This window comes from Mesoplodon bidens, assembly GCF_964165515.1.
Source record: "Mesoplodon bidens genome assembly, chromosome: 1".
In the NCBI taxonomy this organism is placed as follows: domain Eukaryota; kingdom Metazoa; phylum Chordata; class Mammalia; order Artiodactyla; family Ziphiidae; genus Mesoplodon; species Mesoplodon bidens.
The window spans coordinates 33,332,847-33,350,915 of record NC_138176.1 but is presented as its reverse complement, the minus strand read 5'-3'; the positions used below and the strand labels follow the sequence as shown (position 1 = coordinate 33,350,915).

General features: G+C 39.5%; 2 protein-coding genes across 5 annotated transcripts in view; both read right to left on the bottom strand.

Moving 5' to 3' along the window:
- Nucleotides 1-824, bottom strand: part of ALDH18A1 (aldehyde dehydrogenase 18 family member A1) — a 46,615-nt gene extending 45,791 nt beyond the window's left edge. For 2 of the 4 annotated variants that reach the window (XM_081234296.1, XM_081234299.1), the window contains exon 1: nucleotides 692-823. The gene's annotated coding sequence lies outside the window, so the exon portion shown is untranslated. Of the gene's footprint in view, nucleotides 1-27; nucleotides 153-691 lie in introns of all 4 variants that reach the window. The other 2 variants (XM_081234297.1, XM_081234298.1) reach the window with 2 other exon arrangements.
- A 4,308-nt stretch (nucleotides 825-5,132) lies between these two features.
- The window catches only part of TCTN3 (tectonic family member 3), a 28,120-nt gene continuing 15,183 nt past the window's right edge, over nucleotides 5,133-18,069 (bottom strand). The window contains exon 14 of the mRNA XM_081253146.1: nucleotides 5,133-6,543. Within this exon, the coding sequence (XP_081109272.1) occupies nucleotides 6,307-6,543 (237 nt within the window). The 3' untranslated portion in view covers nucleotides 5,133-6,306. The remainder of the gene's footprint in view (nucleotides 6,544-18,069) is intronic.

Below are 18,069 nucleotides of genomic sequence, written 5' to 3'. Positions count from 1 at the left end.
AGACAAAGACCCAATGATAAAGCTCACCGCCACTAGAGCAGAGAAAGGTGATGGGGGAGGGGATGGATCTGGGTCCGCCCTGATGTGCCAGAAGGAATTCTTCACAGACCGTATGCCACACTGCGAAAGGCGGTGGTGAGCGAGCTCTCCGGCTGCGGGGTGGGGGGGAATGGTTTTGAAGAGGGGATCACGAAAGCTCGGGCGGGCTGCGAGGGACTGCACACACAGGCCCCTGAGAGTCGCCGTGTGGACAGTCACAAACAGGGTGAAACCCCACCACCCATGCAGGTGCACTGGAAGCTGGCTCCGGACTCCTGGGCGGAAAAGGGGTCCGCAGGGTCGTCAAGCCTCCACATGGATCAGTTCCTGCATTTGGGTGTATCCGAGGGCTGCCACGGAGTTCGGGTGCCCGCAATCCCCGCTGCGCCTGGGCCTCCGCGCCCCGGCATGTGGCGGTGCAACGCGCTCTGGGCGGCCCAGCCCGCCACCATCCCTCCGCGCTCCCACACTCACTCGCGGGCCTGCCCCGCCACCCTGCTCCGGCCGCGCGCCCCGGCAGCCCCTTCGGTCGCCCGCGACCCTGCGCACACACCTTCTCCAGCCCGGGCGGCGCCTCAGCCCCCGCGGAGGCACCGGCGCCACACCATCCCCGCCACTGTCCCCGCCATCCTCGCCGCCCGCCCGTACCTACCTGAACGCAGCCGCCCAGCCCCGGCGCCCGGCCCGTACTACACGCTGGCGGATTCTGGCGCCGGCTTACACTCCCTTTTCTTCCGTCCACGTCCCGCAAGGCTGACGTTACGTTAACAGCGTTGGAGTAAACCCAGGCCGCGCGGCCTCCGCTGTTGACGCGACGCAAGGGGCCGGCCCGGAGCTGCGCCGCGGCAATGGCGTAGGCGCCTTCTGAGAATCGGGCCCGCGCTCCACGTGGCGAGCCCAGCCCGCTGAGGCCAGGCCGACGACTGGAGGCGGGGGGGGCGGGGGCGGGGGCGGGGCTGGGCTGGAGCGCTCTGGGTGAATGTCCATGTCCCAGGAGTAGACGGGAACTGGGCCGAAGAGGGTCGCCCATCGGGCCTTCCAGGGAGGCAGAAAATATGCCTGGATCCCTCAGCTGCTGGTAGATCCCATACGGTGTGTTTGTCACTGTTGATCATTATATCCCAGGCACACCTCAGAAATATCAATCGGTTGGATCAATGTACACAATTTGAAGATCCCACACTCCAGGCAAACTTCTGCTGCCTAAATGGAAATATGTTGGCACTGCGATCAAATGATTTGCCCCCTAGTCGCCTGGAGGTTTCCCCAAGTGTCCCAGCCCAACTCTCAGTTCAGCAAGGGCATTGGTGAGACTACTGTAATTTAAAATAGTTGTATTTAATCCCTGGCAATTGACACCATTCCAAAGGTGAATGCAGATCCACCCTTGAAATTAGAGCTCAGACTCTCTCCCTCTGTTATACTTGCTGTGTTTTCCTCAAAGGGCACATTCCTGCATAGGCACAGGGGTAGTGCTGGGCACGCTGGGCACGTGGGGGGTTGGGGAGGGCAGAGCACCTGGGTGGAGGTCGGTGACGAGGAAGGCATCTTGCCCCTTGCGTAGTTGTCCCTGAGAACACTGCTGAGCCTATTTATTCATTTCCTCGCTCTTAAAACGTTGGCTACTTCATGTATCAGGCATTCCCTAGGTTTGGAGGAAGACATCATCATCTCTCTAGATCAGTCCGTAGCCTTATGAGAAGGCAGACAGGTGAGCAAAAGATTACAGCACTGTGTGATTAATGTTAAGAGGAGGGGGTGCCCAGGGGCACAACAGGCAAGGCTTTGAAAAGAGCAGATATTCAAATTGTGCTTTTTTTTTTTTTTTGCGGTACGCAGGCCTCTTACTGTTGTGGCCTCTCCCGTTGCGGAGCACAGGCTCTGGACGTGCAGGCTCAGCGGCCATGGCTCACGGGCCCAGCCGCTCCGCGGCATGTGGGATCTTCGTGGACCAAGACACGAACCGGTGTCCCCTGCATCGGTAGGCGGACTCTCAACCACTGCGCCACCAGAGAAGCCCTCGAATTGTGCTTTGAAGGACAAGAAGTACGGAGTTCACGTATAAGAGGGGAGCAGGATCACAGGAGGAAGAGGGAATGGAATATGCAGAGGCAGGAGACACCCTATGAGAGGATGCATGTGGGACATGACAGGCGGGGTGTTTGGTGGGGTAGGGGCATCCTGCCATGCTAAAGGTTTCAAGTTTTATCATCCTCAAGGTTAGAGAACCATGACTTTTAAAGTACTGGAGTGGCATGATCAGATTTGTGTGTCTGAAATCAGTAGAGAGGGGTATAAGCTGGGAGCTTGGTTAGCCTATTGCAAAGGCCCAAGAAAAGAAATGATGACTGGGGCAAAGCCTCCAGTAGGGGGCAGGGAGCGTAAAGGAGGGAGAGGTGACCTCGTTAACTACTTGAAACGGGGAGGGTGAGAGACAACAAGGGGTAGTTGCAAATCTGGTGGTGCTGCAACACAGTGTTAGGAAATAGATGAGGGGAGCAATTCTTTTGGGTGACGGATGAGAACACCGAACATGTGTTAAGTTTTGAGCACTTTGGATTTAAAGTAGGGTTGGGGATACAAAAGAAAGAAAACTGTCCTCCAGTAGTTTCATTGGGTACTTGAGCTTTTAAGATTCTCACCATGAACTTAGAACAAAATAGGTAACTGTGGGTATAGCTAAAATCATTAGGGACAGAGGCTTTCTCCACTCAGGAAGTGCTGTTCTGTTCTTAATGTGTCCTTAACCCACACATCACTTTATGTTAATTGCTTGTCTGCCTTCCCTGCTAGAATATAAGCTCCTAAGAGCAGGGAAGTATATTCCTGGCACATAATAGCCAATAAATATTTGATAAATGAATGGACTTAATTTCCTTGGGCTTAGTTTTCTCAATTTCCTTGGGCTTAGTTTTCTCAAATAAGCAATGTGTTAATAATACTGTCCTTGCCTATCTTCTATACTTGCCTATATTCTATATACTATATTCTACATAAATTAGCCTATAGCATTGTTAAAATCAAATATGAAAATCCTTTAACATTGTCCAAATATTTTCTATTTATTTTCATTACTGTCTTACTATTAATATTCTACTTCACCAATAAAGAGAAAGGAGTGGGATATGTGACTGTGGGTTGGGAAAAATCAAATACCAGAATTATAATCTAGTTTGCCTTTCCATAGAAATGAAGGAAATAGAAAATAAAACAAACTAGTGAATATAACCAAAAAAAAAATGAAGAAAGAAAGAAAAAAGAAATCAAGGAAATAATACAGCCATGGTATCTTTCCTTCATGTAACTTAAAAAAAAAAAAAGTGATTCTATTTGGATTGGAGGGATTTAACTTTTGTCTCAGCAAGTGGAAACAGGGCTGGACATGACCAGAAAGTCACAAAGGAAGTGGACTATTTAGAACTTGACTATAAGAATGCAGGATTGAAGACTGCATCTTTACCTGCCATAGAGTACTAGGTTAAAGTTATCTTAGGGGACTTCCCTGGTGATCCAGTGGTAAAGAATCTGCCTTACAATGCAGGGGACACAGGTTGCATCCCTGGTCAGGGAACTAAGATCCCATGGGCTGCGGGGTAACTAAGCCCGCATGCCACAACTACTGAGCTCGTGCGCCTCAACTAGAGAGCCTGCATGCCACAAACTACAGAGCCCATATGCTCTGGAACCCACGCATCACAACTACAGAGCACACATGCTCTGGAGCCTGCATGCCACAACTAGAGAGAAGCCCGCGTGCTGCAACGAAGAGCCCGCGCGCTGCAATGAAAGATCCCGCGTGCCACAACTAAGACCTGATGCAGACAAAAATAAAATAAATAAAGCTTTTAAAAAATAAAGTTATCTTAGTCTCAGGTTCTTTAATTGTTAGTAACAGAAACTTATTCAAACAAAACAATTTACTAGAAAGAGTAAAAGGTAAAGAAGAGCAGAAGGTAAAACTGGATGTCATAAGAGGTGGGTACAAGGAACTGAAAGTTGGGAACCAATATTCTCCTCCATTTCTGGGTTTCCTATTTACACTTCTGTCTGCAATCTGCTTCTTTTTTTCTCCTTTTAAGATACACTCTTCATTAGTGAACATCTGGTGGAAAATGGCTTCCTCAGCCCTAAAATATCTTTAGTGCTTCCTCCCCACTGACTTTTAGACTTCATCCTAGTTTCATATTCCTAGAGAGAAAATCTTACTGGCCTAACTTGGTCCAGGACTCCATTTTTGGTCTAGTCAGCTGTGGCAGGGAGAGGAGGGGTCATGCAGGTAACTCCAACACAGCAGAGCTCTGTGGGGAGGTGATTCTCTGAGAAAAGGGAGTAGGCTAGGCCGGTAGACATGTTACATGAGTTGGCAATGTTAGGACAAACACTTAACCAGTTTCAGCCAGACTATGCAATATAACTTTGTAGTTTCACAAACCAGGCTGAACATCAGAAGCACCAGGAAGGCTTTTAAAAGATACAGATTCTTCGAGCCCCCAGTGAATTAGAATCTCTAGACGCAGGGCCGAGGAATCAGCATTTTTAAAGAACCCCAGTTTATGATGTGACTGGCCTTTAGGAACCCCTGCTTTAAAAGACAGGCCCAGAATGCCAAACAAGCAAATACATCAATAGAAATGGGAAGTTACTCATAAATAAGGAACATTCCTATATACAATAAACAGGGAGGTTTTTCCTGGAGAACAAATATTTTCTTTAAAATACAGTTTTGAGGCAGAAGAACGGATAAGTGAGGTGGAAGATAAAATAGTGGAAATAACTGCTGCAGAGCAAAATAAAGAAAAAAGAATGAAAAGAACAGAGGACAGTCTCAGAGACCTCTGGGACAACATTAAACGCACCAACATTCGAATTATAGGGGTTCCAGAAGAAGAAGAGAAAAAGAAAGGGACTGAGAAAATATTTGAAGAGATTATAGTTGAAAACTTCCCTAATATGGGAAAGGAAATAGTTAATCAAGTCCAGGAGGCACAGAGAGTCCCATACAGAATAAATCCAAGGAGAAATACGCCAAGACACATATTAATCAAACTGTCAAAAATTAAACATAAAATAGTTTTATTTTCTCTGATTATAAAAATCAGAAATTCTTATTATTAAGAAAAAATTCCCATTTTAGACATGTTAGCTTTCCAGATGTTTGTTTAAGTACATATGTATAAATATTTTTTGTTTTACAAAAATAGCACCATAAAGTATATGTACTATTTTGTAGCCTATTTTATTCACTAAAAATAGATGATGAATGTTTTCTTATGGCAATAAAGCCAGGTCTACTCAATTTTTGGTGGTTGTACAACATTCCAATCTATGGATACATCATAGTTTATTTAACTAATTCCCTATTGTTGGACATCATCCCCCCCAGCCCCATAATGTCTAATAAGTGGAATTGTTGGGTTAAAGTTTGTGAACATTTTTAAGGCTTTTGATACATATTAAATAGCTATTTGCCCTTCTGTCTAAGTTTCTACCAGTTTATGTTCTCACTAAAAGTATTCAAGAGTACCTGTTTCTCCACACCTGTAACGGGCCGGCTGGGATTTCAATTTCATTCTATCCAAATTGCACATACCCCTTTACAGTAAAACTTGCTCCTTAAATTGAATACATGATTACAATAGAGACCTCGTGCAGTAAGAGACCTCCTGTATAAACAAAGGGAGGGAAGAAGACTGCATTATTCTCTAGATGATTTAAAAAAATGTTTTTCAAAGGTCTGTTACAAGGGGAGTGACTGGCGATAAGAACATCATAAAATCTTATCTAAGATATGTTAAGCAGCTTTGTAATTGGAAACTAGGCTTACAAGCTAATCAAATTAGCAGAGGGGTAGAGAGGAAAAGAATACTTGGGGTATTCCTGCCTCGGAAGAGCAGATGTGCTCATTTCTAGTGTAAGATCTCACACACTACAGTTTAAAAAGGCATGGTAGATCACGATGAGATCCATTTCACACCCATTAGGATGGCTAATATAAAAATAACAAATATTGGGAAGGATATGGAGAAATTGGAACCCTTACATACTGCTGGTGGTGCAGCCAGTTTGGAAAGTAGTTTGGCAGTTCCTCAATAGATTAAACATAAAGTTACCATATTGCCCAGCAATTCCACTCCTTCATTTAGGTCCTCTGTTCTCCTAAATGCTCTCCTCTGGTCATGAGCAGGTGAGGATCTGTTTAGCCAAGATAAGCAGGGTGCCTCAGAACTTCCCATGGGGAACACTGAAATCTGCTTCTTCTTCTTTTTTTCACTTCGTCTCTAGGTTGAGAACTCCAAGTAGTAAGAGACACAGGATAAGAATGGGAGAGACTGAGCCTTTTTGAGAGTCTACTCCTCTGCTGAATACCATTTTGAAGGGAAAGAAGAAGTCGAATGGCAATTTCCAGTCCATTCTGGGTTGGCCTCTTGGAGGCTCTGGCTTCTGGGTAATGTCCACAAAGGTCACAACAGTTGTCAAAGGTACTTCTGTTTCTTGTTGGGAATCCTGCAAGAAGAATGTCCGTGACAGGTTAGTGCTTGGTACCCATTCAAATAGCCCTCCAATTTGACTGTTATTATTACTTCCCTGAATAAAGACTCAAAACAAACTGCTCTAAGCAAGACAGACCTTTTTCTCATATTGATCCTATGTAGTTCTCCTTCTGAGTGAGACACAAGGAAATTAAATTCTTAGCAATACTCGAGGACACCAGAACTGTGAACAGTTACACCTACCAAAAGACTGACTCTAGCTTCCTGCAGGTGGGGACCTGTCTGATATCAAAGAGGCCACTGCTTCTGTTATGTGTTCAGCAGCTCTACCTTATCAGGTAGAAACTGCTGCTGTTAGGTGTTTAGCAGCTCTACCTTATCAGGTCCCAGAAGGCTCCAGGCTCTGAAACAGTACACATGTACTAGCAGTATTTCTATTTCTTCTTCAGTTGTAGAAAGAAATGTGAAACTTCATGGAAAAAGCAAAGAACTCAGTAATGTGGATTAAAAAACCATCAAACTCACAGAACCTCAGGGTTAGAAAGGATCCTCCCAACCAAACACCAATTCAAGTCAAGTGAAAAAGATGCTCTTTGTCAAGCTGACTCAAGTATCTGATCTAATAGACATAGCTTTGGGTAGATATGGTTGCAGCCTGATGACTGGAATTAAGTTTGTCTAAACTGAATTCCCTTTGTTCTGACTCTGTTCACTAGGCAAACTTTTGATTATAATTTGACAGTAAATAACTACCTTGTGGAACCAGAAATGAAGATTTTCATTTACCTTCCTTCACTCTGATGCCACATATCTCTGCTGTGGTCTTTGGCAACAGTAAATATCAGGCTCTGGGAACATAATTTTGCTTGGTATACCCTTCCACAGGCATTTTTAAAATAAATGGATGTGGGGCCAGTGTTGTGATAATCTTGCATGTCATACTAACTCTTTGGATTTTTTTTTTTTAAACAGTGAAGCTCATATGGGAGTTGGCATAGAACTAATGTAACTTCTGTGGCATTGAAAGACCCACATACATTCCAAGTACAGCCAGCTTAGGCTGAAGATGCTGAGGGTATCCTGACTCCAGCCACGCATTGAAAACTGGCTGAGACTAACCAGACAAAGAAAATGGGGAGGAGTTTATTACTTAAGATTAAGTAATAAACTTTCTTTAGACTTTAACTTACAAAAGGATTTCCTGTTTAGGATTTTAATTTTTCCCTAGGAACTTTATAATAGGGAGAGGATATATATTCAATTTTTGGAGAAAATCTTTGCAGTTGACATTATTGAAATATGTTAACATTGTTATTTAACCTCACTGCAGAATGCCTGATGAGCTATATAAGCTGGGATGGCTGGAAACACTTTGGGATGGGAAATAGAATAGGGAATGAATTTTTAGCCTTGGGTTCAGTGTTGCCTAAGAGTTTATTTAATTAATGGGCTGTTCTGACTCATTTCAGAGCCTTTAGGGGGAGGGGAAATTTTAAACTGCCTACAAGCAGTCCCAGGTGTTGTGGTTATAACTAGGGTAGTGGCCTCATAATGGAAGAGTGTAGTTTTACATTAGGAAGCTCACTGCTACACACCCAAGCCAAATCTACCTATCTAGTGTTTATTAGTGATAAAGCTGATATTTTGATCTCCACCTGACTCTTTTAATTGGTTTCAAGCTGAGGTAGGGAAAAGTGTCATTAGCTCCTGCAAACTCCAAAATCAGGGAACTTCTGGAGCCTTGGGGTCAGCCTATACTGGGAACTGAGTTATGAGCCCAAGAAGGCAAACTTTAGGCCCATGTCTACCCAAATATATATATACACACACACACACACACACACACATATATACATACATATACACACACACACACATATATATGTGTGTGTGTGTGTGTGTGTGTGTGTGTGTGTATATATATATATATATATATATATATATTTAAGTCTATAGTGGTATTTCAATGGCTGGGAAATCCCACATGGTAAAAGTTCTTTGAATTGTTTTCTTCAGACTCACTTGGGATTAGGCTCATCAGAGCTACTACTGGACTTGATTTTAGGATGGCAATGTAAAGACATGTCTTCTCTCTGTATATCTTAAAACCACTCCAATACAATAAGAAACAGATACAAAATTCCATCTTCACTGAAATAGAGAGATATCATAATATGTGAATACAGAAAACAGATGGAGGCAAGGTTTCACAGAGGGAAAGAAGGCCAAACCTAAAAGCCTTCAGAGACGAGAAGAAGATCTCTGTAGAACCCTGAAAGACTCAGTAATAGAAGACAACAGGGAAGCAGGGATGAGGCAGGGACAGAAAATGGTTACTGAATGATACCCTCCTCAATGCAATCAGACAACCACCCTTTCCCTATCTCAACAAGAGACCAGAAAATTTAAACCAGAGAAATTCTGGATTTAGGGCCACTGGACATGGAAAAGGACAGAGTGAGGGCTTCCCTAGTGGCTCAGTGGTTAAGAATCCGCCTGCCAATGCAGGGGACACGGGTTCGAGCCCTGGTCCAGGAAGATCCCACATGCCATGGAGCAACTAAGCCCGTGCGCCACAACTACTGAGCCTGTGCTCTAGAGCTGGCGAGCCACAACTACTGAAGCCCGCAAGTCTAGAGCCTGTGCTCTGCAACAAGAGAAGCCACCGCAATGAGAAGCCCTCGCACGTCAAAGAAGAGTAGCCCCCGCTCTCCGCAACTAGATAAAAAAAAAAAAAAAAGCCTGCACACAGCAACGAAGACCCAATGCAGCCAAAAATAAAAAAAAAAATAAATTAATTAATTAAAAAGAAAAGGACAGAGTGAGGTATGGAACTTAAAATAGGGCAATTATTCTGTATAATGAAATCCCTTCCCCCAGTCTGGCTTCAAAATGGTGAGAGATGGTCTTATACACATATCCTTCAGTCAGGAGCCAGGAGGGTTTTTTTTTTCTGGAGAAAATTAACAGTCCCAATAAGAAGATAAAAAGATAATGACATTGGCAGTCCTACAACCCTCAAAGCTACTGCACCTAACCACCATACAGTGAAGCCTACAAGTCAATAAGTCTCACTCATGATCACAGAGCTTTCCATCAGTTTAACACCTTACTCTTATTTTGGATAGACAGCTAGAGATTGCCAGGTAAGTGGGAGAAGTTTCTCATGTTAAAGAGAAAAACTGTACCAAATGAATGGAATAAACAAATTCAGAGGAAACAGAGATTAAAGATGAAGACAAAAAATTGTTAATATCTTAAAAATATATAAGAAAAGGATATTATGAAAAGACACAGAATAGGAGTGAGCTCTCAGATATTAAAAATGTGATAGCCAAAAGAAATTCAGTAAAAAGACTAACAGACAAAGTTGAGGAACTCTTCTAGAAAGAACAAAAAGATAAACAGAGAGATAATATAAGAGAAAAGAAAAAATTAGAGAATCAATATAGTGATCCTGTAACAGATTAACAGGAGTTCCAAAAAGAAAGAACAGAAAATAGTGGGGGGGGATTATTAAACATATAATAATAACTGAAATTTATCAGAACTGAGCTTTAAAAGAGTAAAAAAATCCCATGAATTGTTTGGTATGATGAATGAAGAAAAAATACTACCCAAGGCCTCATTTTGTGGAAACTTCAGACTATTAGGGGTAAAAATAGTATCTTAAAATGGCTTCTCAACAGCAATATTGGAAACTAGAGGAATGCTTTCAAAATTGAGAGTGAAAATTATTTTCAATCTAGAATTCTATACCTAGCCAAATGATCAACTATGCATCATGATAATGATGACGATGGTGGTTAAATAAAGTTATCTTTAGATGTGTGAACTAAAGAAAAAAAAGTATTTTACATGCTCCTTTTTTCAAAGATGTTATTAGAATTTGAGCTCCACCAAAACAAGAGAATAAGCCAAGAAAAATGAAAAAGTAGGGCTTCCCTGGTGGCGCAGTGGTTGAGAGTCCGCCTGCCGATGCAGGGGACGCGGGTTCATGCCCCGGTCCGGGAAGATCCCACGTGCCGCGGAGCGGCTGCGCCCGTGAGCCATGGCCGCTGAGCCTGCGCGTCCGGAGCCTGTGCTCCGCAACGGGAGAGGCCACAACAGGGAGAGGCCCGCGTACAGCAAAAAAAAAAAAAAAAAAAAAAAAGAAAAATGAAAAAGTAATGTCTAGTTAACAGCGACTCTAACACAAGTAGGAAGCAAGGGGGAATCTCCAAGATGACAGTAAAGGAAAGTTCCACAACAGCTGCTGGGCAGCAACTAGTCCATTTTACATCAGATTATGGAGGTCTCCATGAAGAAAATATGTAGGAAAGGTAGAACAAGTAACACTATTGGCAAGTTCAGCTGGCAATGCAGCTGGAAAACTGCACTGAGAGGAATTTTACAGAGCTGTTAAGAGTATGTGAGAAGTTTTAGCTATTAGCTCAAAGAAAATTAAAGAAATGAAATATGAGGTAATTATTAATTTTAGGAAGAATAAAACATTTCACAAAAATTTAATTACTTGGCTCAACATAAATGTATGATCACAAAAATGAAACACTGAATATTGACTTAATAAAACATTTTGATGTAACTATACTGGGAGAGTGGTGGGAGGGGTAGGAGAAGAGTAACAAAGCTAAACTCATCTACCAAGATAGGATGTCAATAGATTATATAAACTCTAAATTCAAGAGATAATTGAGTATGATATTGCTTAGAAATTGAGACAAATACCAGCAAGAAAGAGGAAAAGGGTTAAACATGTTAATTTCTGGAGAGCAGGGGGGATATGGGACTTTATTTTTTGTTAAGAGATCCTCTTTTCTAGCATTTTTGACTTTAAAAATATGTTTACATATTATTTTGATAAATTATACAATTATTAATTAATTTGATATATTATACCATTATGTAGCATTAGCCTAATCTGCAGGGGTATTCTGAGCTATAATGTAGGATTTACAGTTCCAACAATTTGTGTGCTCCCAACCCAAGGCAAGGGAGTTGGGCTCTCATATTCCTATGCCCTTAAGTCATTAGTTAAGAGCCGTCTGGGAGATGTATATTTCCAGGCACTTGACAGGCAAAGTGGGTTCCAGGAGCTTGAGGGTGGCCTTCCAAAACAAACAAAACAAAAAAGGAAGAAAAACTTCAGAATACCTACCAAATTAAAAAAAGAGTGGTGGTGGGGGGGGGGATGAAAAATACAAGGGTTACTGCAAAAAGTAGTATTATATTTGGTAGTCAACAGGCTATTACCATATAAGATATAAAAGAACTGAATGAAATGCCCAAACTAAAAGCTATCCATCATCCTTGACTCATTCTCTCCCTCAACCTCTGCATCCAAGCAATCAAGTCCTATCCGTGATAAACCTCCTGAACTCTGTCTCCTTCCTGCAGCCCTCACATCTGGGCCCAGGCTATTAGTATATCCTGGATAATTTCTGTAACAGTGTTCCAAACCTCACCTTGGTATTGCTCCACACCTTCTGTAAGGGTGGATGACGTCTATCTTGTTTACCACACTATACCTAGCACCAATCATGATACTTGGCACAGGGGAGGCACTCAACAAAGATCCTTTTTTGCACAAATGAGTAGAGGTATTTTGGAGATAGGGAACTAATATAAAGTAAGAAGAGGTAAATAAATCACAAGGTAGTAAGTATGCCATAGCTAATTTGAGAGTCATCAATTACAGGTTACTTTGACTCCTTATCCTTCCCACCACACTGTAATTAGGATCTCTAAAGGTTGTGGTTCATCCATTCATATACTTATTTGCTAATATTTCAAATGAAATGCTTATTCTTCATATATTAAAAATACTGCCTCCATATTTATGTGGAGGTTTGGAACAAGTGCAGTCTAGTAGATAATCCAATAATTAAAAGGAACTTGAATGCACTTGCCAGGTCACTGGGTAATACTGAATGTTATTGACCCATTTTAGAGCCTTTGTTTTAGTGCCACATGAAGAAAAAGATTTTAAAGTTAAGTTCAGTGTGTTACACATGAATTCTTAAGTCTAAAGTTTTTTATTTGCATTTTAAAAGTTATGTATAAGCAAAATTAGAGAATTCACTGTTTAGCATGTGTAGCAAGAATACTGAAAAAAACAAAACAAAACAAAAAAACAAACAAGCAAACAAAAAAACCCCAAAACCCCTCCAAGTCCGGTCATTGGGACTTCCTTGGTGGCACAGTGGTCAAGAATCCACCTGCCAATGCAGGGGACACGGGTTCAATCCCTGGTCTGGGAAGATCCTACATGCCGCGGGGCAACTAAGCCGGTGTGCCACAACTACTGAAGCCCGCATGCCCAGAGCCCATGATCTGCAACAAAAGAAGCCACCGCAATGAGAAGCCTACACACCACAATGAAGAGTAGCACCCTGCTCGCCGCAACGAGAGAAAGCCCACGTGCAGCAACGAAGACCCAACACAGTCAAAAAAAAAAAAAAAAAAAAAAAGTCTGGTCATCTCATTTCTTTTATCAAAACAAAAGGCACAAAGCCAAGTCAGCACAATTTCTTTTACTATGGATCTAGTTCTTTTATGTATGGTTGACAATTTATTTCTACCTTAAGCTATAATATTTTATGATGTTTACCACCAGCAATTCTGTTTTAACACTTGGTGAAGCTTAGGGGATTTATTTGCTTCAGTTCAGTTTACATGCAGCAAAATACTTTGTCCCCAAGTAAGATTTACTGTTTAGTAACATAAAAAGTTTGGATTAGATTCTGTTTGGCTTTGATAATAAGTACACCCTATATGTTACTATATTACATATTTATAATGATAACTTTTAAACCATTATGTGCTAATCCTCTATGTCAAATCAATACAAATGAAAACTATCACTATTAGAGAAAAAGTTGTGGATACCACCTCTTAGATTTATGTTTTTGTAGCTACATATTTCAGACTATGGACTATGTGCTATTAAGACTAAGGCTGTGATGAACATTCTTGTACAAATCTTATTTTGGACATATGTTTTCATTTATTTTGGGTAAATAACCAGGAAAAATTGCTGGGTCATAGAGAAGATGAATTTGTAAGACTAAGTGATTGTACCATTTTTCATTCCCATTAGCGAAGTATGAGAGCTCCAGTTGTTCTACATTCTTGCAAGATTTCATGTTATCACAGTCTTTTTGATTTTAGCTATTCTAGTGCATATTCTATTGGATATTCTAGTGAGTGGTGTCTTATGCTTTTAATTTGCATATCCCTAATGACTAAAGATGTTGAGCACTTTTTCATGTTTATTGGTCATTTATGTAGTATCTGTTCAAATCTTTTGCCAATTTCTAGTGGGTTTTTTTTTGTTCCTTGCATTATTTATTTGTTGGTGTTCTTTACATATCTCGATATGATCTTTTGTCAGATAATGCATTGAGAAATATGGTCTCCCAAGCTGCAGTCTGGCTTTTCATTTTCATAATGGTATCTTTTGATAGGCAGAGATTTTAAATTTTGATTAAGTCCAATTTATCAAATTTTTAGTTTTACGGTTAATGATTTTTGTTTCTTGCCCAAGAAATCTTTACCTACTTCAAATTTGCAAAAATCTTCTATGTTTCTTTTAGAAGTTTTATGACTCTGGATTTCACATATAGGTTTATGATCAAGGCATAAGTATTTTGTGTATGGAGTTAGTTCATTTTCTCCCCATATGTTTATTCAGTAGTTCCAGTTTTATCCAGTTGTTCCAGCACCAACTGTTTTAAAAAAAGGCCTTTTCCTATTGAATTTTTTGTGGATCTATCTTTAGACTCCCTGTTTTTTCTCATTGGTCTATTTGTTACCAGCACCACACTAAGATTTAGAGTAAATCCTGAAATCAGTAAAGTCTTCCAACTTTGTTCTTCTTTTTCAAAATTGTTTTGGCTATTCTAAGTCCTTTGCATTTCCATGTAAATTTTAGAATCAGCTTGCCAATTTCCACAAAAATGCCTACTAGGATTTTTTGGGGTTTGCATTGATTCTATAGATCCATCTCGGGACAGATAATGGATCTGTCTTCTTCTCCATGAACATGGTATATCACTCCATTTATTTAGGTCTCTTGTAACTTCTCTCAGTAATGTTCTATAATGAAGAGGTTTTGCATTCTTTTTGCTAAATTTGTTCCTAAGTACTTTATGTTTTTTCATGCTATTGTAAATGAAACTGAATAAATTCATCTTAAAAATAACATCTAATTATTATTATTTTTTTTTAATTTTTGGCCATGCTGTGCTGCTTGCAGGATCTTAGTTCCCTGACTAGGGATCAAACCCATGCCCTTGGCAGTGAAAGCACAGAGTCCTAACTACTGGACCACCAGGGAATTCCTGAAAATAACATCTAGTTAGTTTTAGATGTTTTCTTAGTGACTTTGAGAAAGTTTAATTATTACAAAAGCAGTAAATTATACTGTAAAAAATTAAAGAATAATGATAAATAAAAAAGATATAAAAACACCATATTTCCATCACCAAGAATACCACTATTAACATTTACATCTTTATCTATACACACAGACATTGATATATGCATTTTTAACTATATGGGATCATACTGTATAGGCTGTTTTATAATCTACTTTAAAAAAATGAATCTCTATTTTTTCATGTTAATGGTAGTTCTATGTAAAATATAGTCCATATTCAAGTTTCCTCAACTATCCCAAAATATACTTTACAATTGTTTGTCCAAATGAGAATCCAATGCAGAAACACGAACTGCATCTGCTTGTTATATTCATGAGTCTCATTTAATCTAACACAATCAGAAATGGTGGTATCTATTATGATTGTTAGAACTTATAAGTACATGATTTTTAAGAAGTTAGCTGATATCTGGTATTAAAACTGATTTTAGGAGAACTAGTGATTTAAATACAGTAAAATCAATAATAATTTCTGAAAAATAACTAATGAATTATTTATATATAACACTTTCCAGATAACATATACATTATTTCTCCGTATTTTCTTGGGGAAAAACATATATTTGAGGGAAAAACCAATGAAAAAATTTTAATACCCTCACTTATTTTAAAGATGTCAGTGAAGTTATCAAGATTTTCAAATGAGTCAAAGAGAATGCGTATGTTAGAGTAAATGTTCCTAAACATCATGTGTCAGGGAGAGATCTTAGGTGGTTATACATTTTAACATATGGAACAATGAGCATAACTTTAAAAAGTTCTTTAAAAAAATAAAAAGAGGTAATAAGATAACATAACAACCCAGTGAACTAGGTAAAGTTCTATACAGGCTACTAAGAACCACAGAAAGGGGCAGAGAACTTCTATAGTCTAATCATTCATCGAGAGAGAAGCAAATAGTGGTTGACTGATCCTTGAAAAAGAAAGACTTTAGTGACAGAAACTTTACTGACTGTCATAGCAACCAAGTCCACTGGCGGTGTTACTGTTGCCCCTTCTCGGAAGAGAGGTCATTTGGTATTCTCCAGTACATCAACAGAAACGAGAAAGAGAACTGTTTGTTACCAATCCAGCCACTTCCTAGTCCTTTCTTTCATAGCAATCATTTCAAAAAATCTAATTCTGAATTATTCTTATTTTGTTTAGTGTTCTTTATCTTTCCTAGTATACTGCCTGTTTAATTAAGAGATTGTGGTAGAGATTCTTAGCCGGGCTTCAAGAAATCAATAAATCCCTTGAAACTATATAAAGAATGTTGTGTGTCTGTGCATTTTTCTAGTAATTGAATAGCTTTCAACAGATTCTCAACAGGATCCATAAAATTAAGAACCACTAGCTAGACTGATAGCTAGGTTGGCAGTTTTTCTAGCATATGCTATTTAATTGAGGTATAAACACTGCTAACTTTCATTTACAATATAATGAATAAAAGGCATTTATTAAACAATATATTTAGCTTTGAAATGTAGTCAGAGATATATTCTCTAAAAGTTTTTCAAATTGCAAATTGTGACCCACTAGTGTCTACCATTAAAAATAAAACAGAATAAATTACAATAGAACAGACTATCACAGAGTGTACTGCATAAAGATAATGTTTTATAAAAATCTTATTTCAGTTTTATATAAGTATGTTATAAGCTGGGTTGTGATGTAAAATATATTTCTTACCATGGATGATAGCCAACAAAGGTTGAAAAACACTGCTCTAATTCCTGCTTATCTCTTTTGTGTTTTGCTTTAAACCTATTTGATATGCTATTTATATGGAAATTCAGAACCAAAAATGGTATGATAATAAAACAATAATGACGATATGATGAGCGATATTTACTGAGTCTTCACTATGTGCCAGGAAATGTGTTAAATGTTTTATTTTATGGTCTCATTTAATCTGCACAACCTAATGAAGTGTTATTATTAATCTCCATCTTATAGATGAGAGTAATTAGATTTAGAGAAATAAAATAACTTGATTTGGGCCTACGTCTGTCTGACTCAATGCCTGGGCTCTTAATTACCACACTCAACTTCAGGCAACAGGTCTCCTAGATAATCCAAAAAGCTTGATGATCCACTTAAATATAGAAATGAATATTATAATTCTAGAAAGGTTCAGAGCCTTGATCCTGTGATGCTACGCTGTTCTTTTACCGCACTTATTATTTTGGTTTTATTGATTCAAAATATTCTTTATAACTAGTTGTTTCTTCCTTGAGATATATTTTCTTTTTTAAATTAAAAGATAGTTTATATTCAGACAGAAGACATGATGTATTTTATCAAGCCCCAAACTTAACGATCCCTTTAAAGGACCAATTAGTACAAAAACATAAGCAGCAGAGTACCATGTAAATAAATCCTATTTACTTCATGGGTTTTTTTGTGAGAATTCAATACTAAAAACACATAAAAAATATTACCAGTGCCCGTTACATAGTAAATGTTCAATAAATGTTTTGTTATTATTATTATCATACAAGAAGACAGGGAAGTCTACACCGTGTTTTGTTTAAATTCTTCCCTATTTTGTAGTTTGTTGTTGGGAACATTCCAAAAATTTTGCTGCTTCATTTTTTATAGTGAGAGGAATCTCAAGTGTTTCTAAAGCTACATTTATACCATGAAAAGTCATTCAGATAGTTCAGTTCAAAATTCAACCGACCTTCATTTCAAGGTGCAAAAACAGAAATGCCTACCAGCCTAAGCAAATAACCTGAATGAGAGAAGTGGGATGGCTAAGGGTGGGTAGGTATAGGCTGTGTAAATGGGGTACTCTAGTAGTTGAAATCACCATTCAGCAGCAGGAGAGTTTATGCCATGCAGGAGTGTAGGATCTTTACCACCAGATTTTCAAGAGAAGTCAGAGATCTGGATGTGAAGGTAAAATTTCTTGATTTTTAAATGTTGACACAAGTTTAAAAAACAAAACACTTTGTAAAGGGGGCAGAATAACCTGAAAAGTTAACCTCTACTAAATACTAGAAAAATATAATGATTAAAAATATCTAGACAAGAGGCACTGGGTAGCCTTCAATGCCTGAGAGAGCCAGAGATTCAGGAAGATAAAAACAGTCCTGTAGGTACCTCCCAAACTAC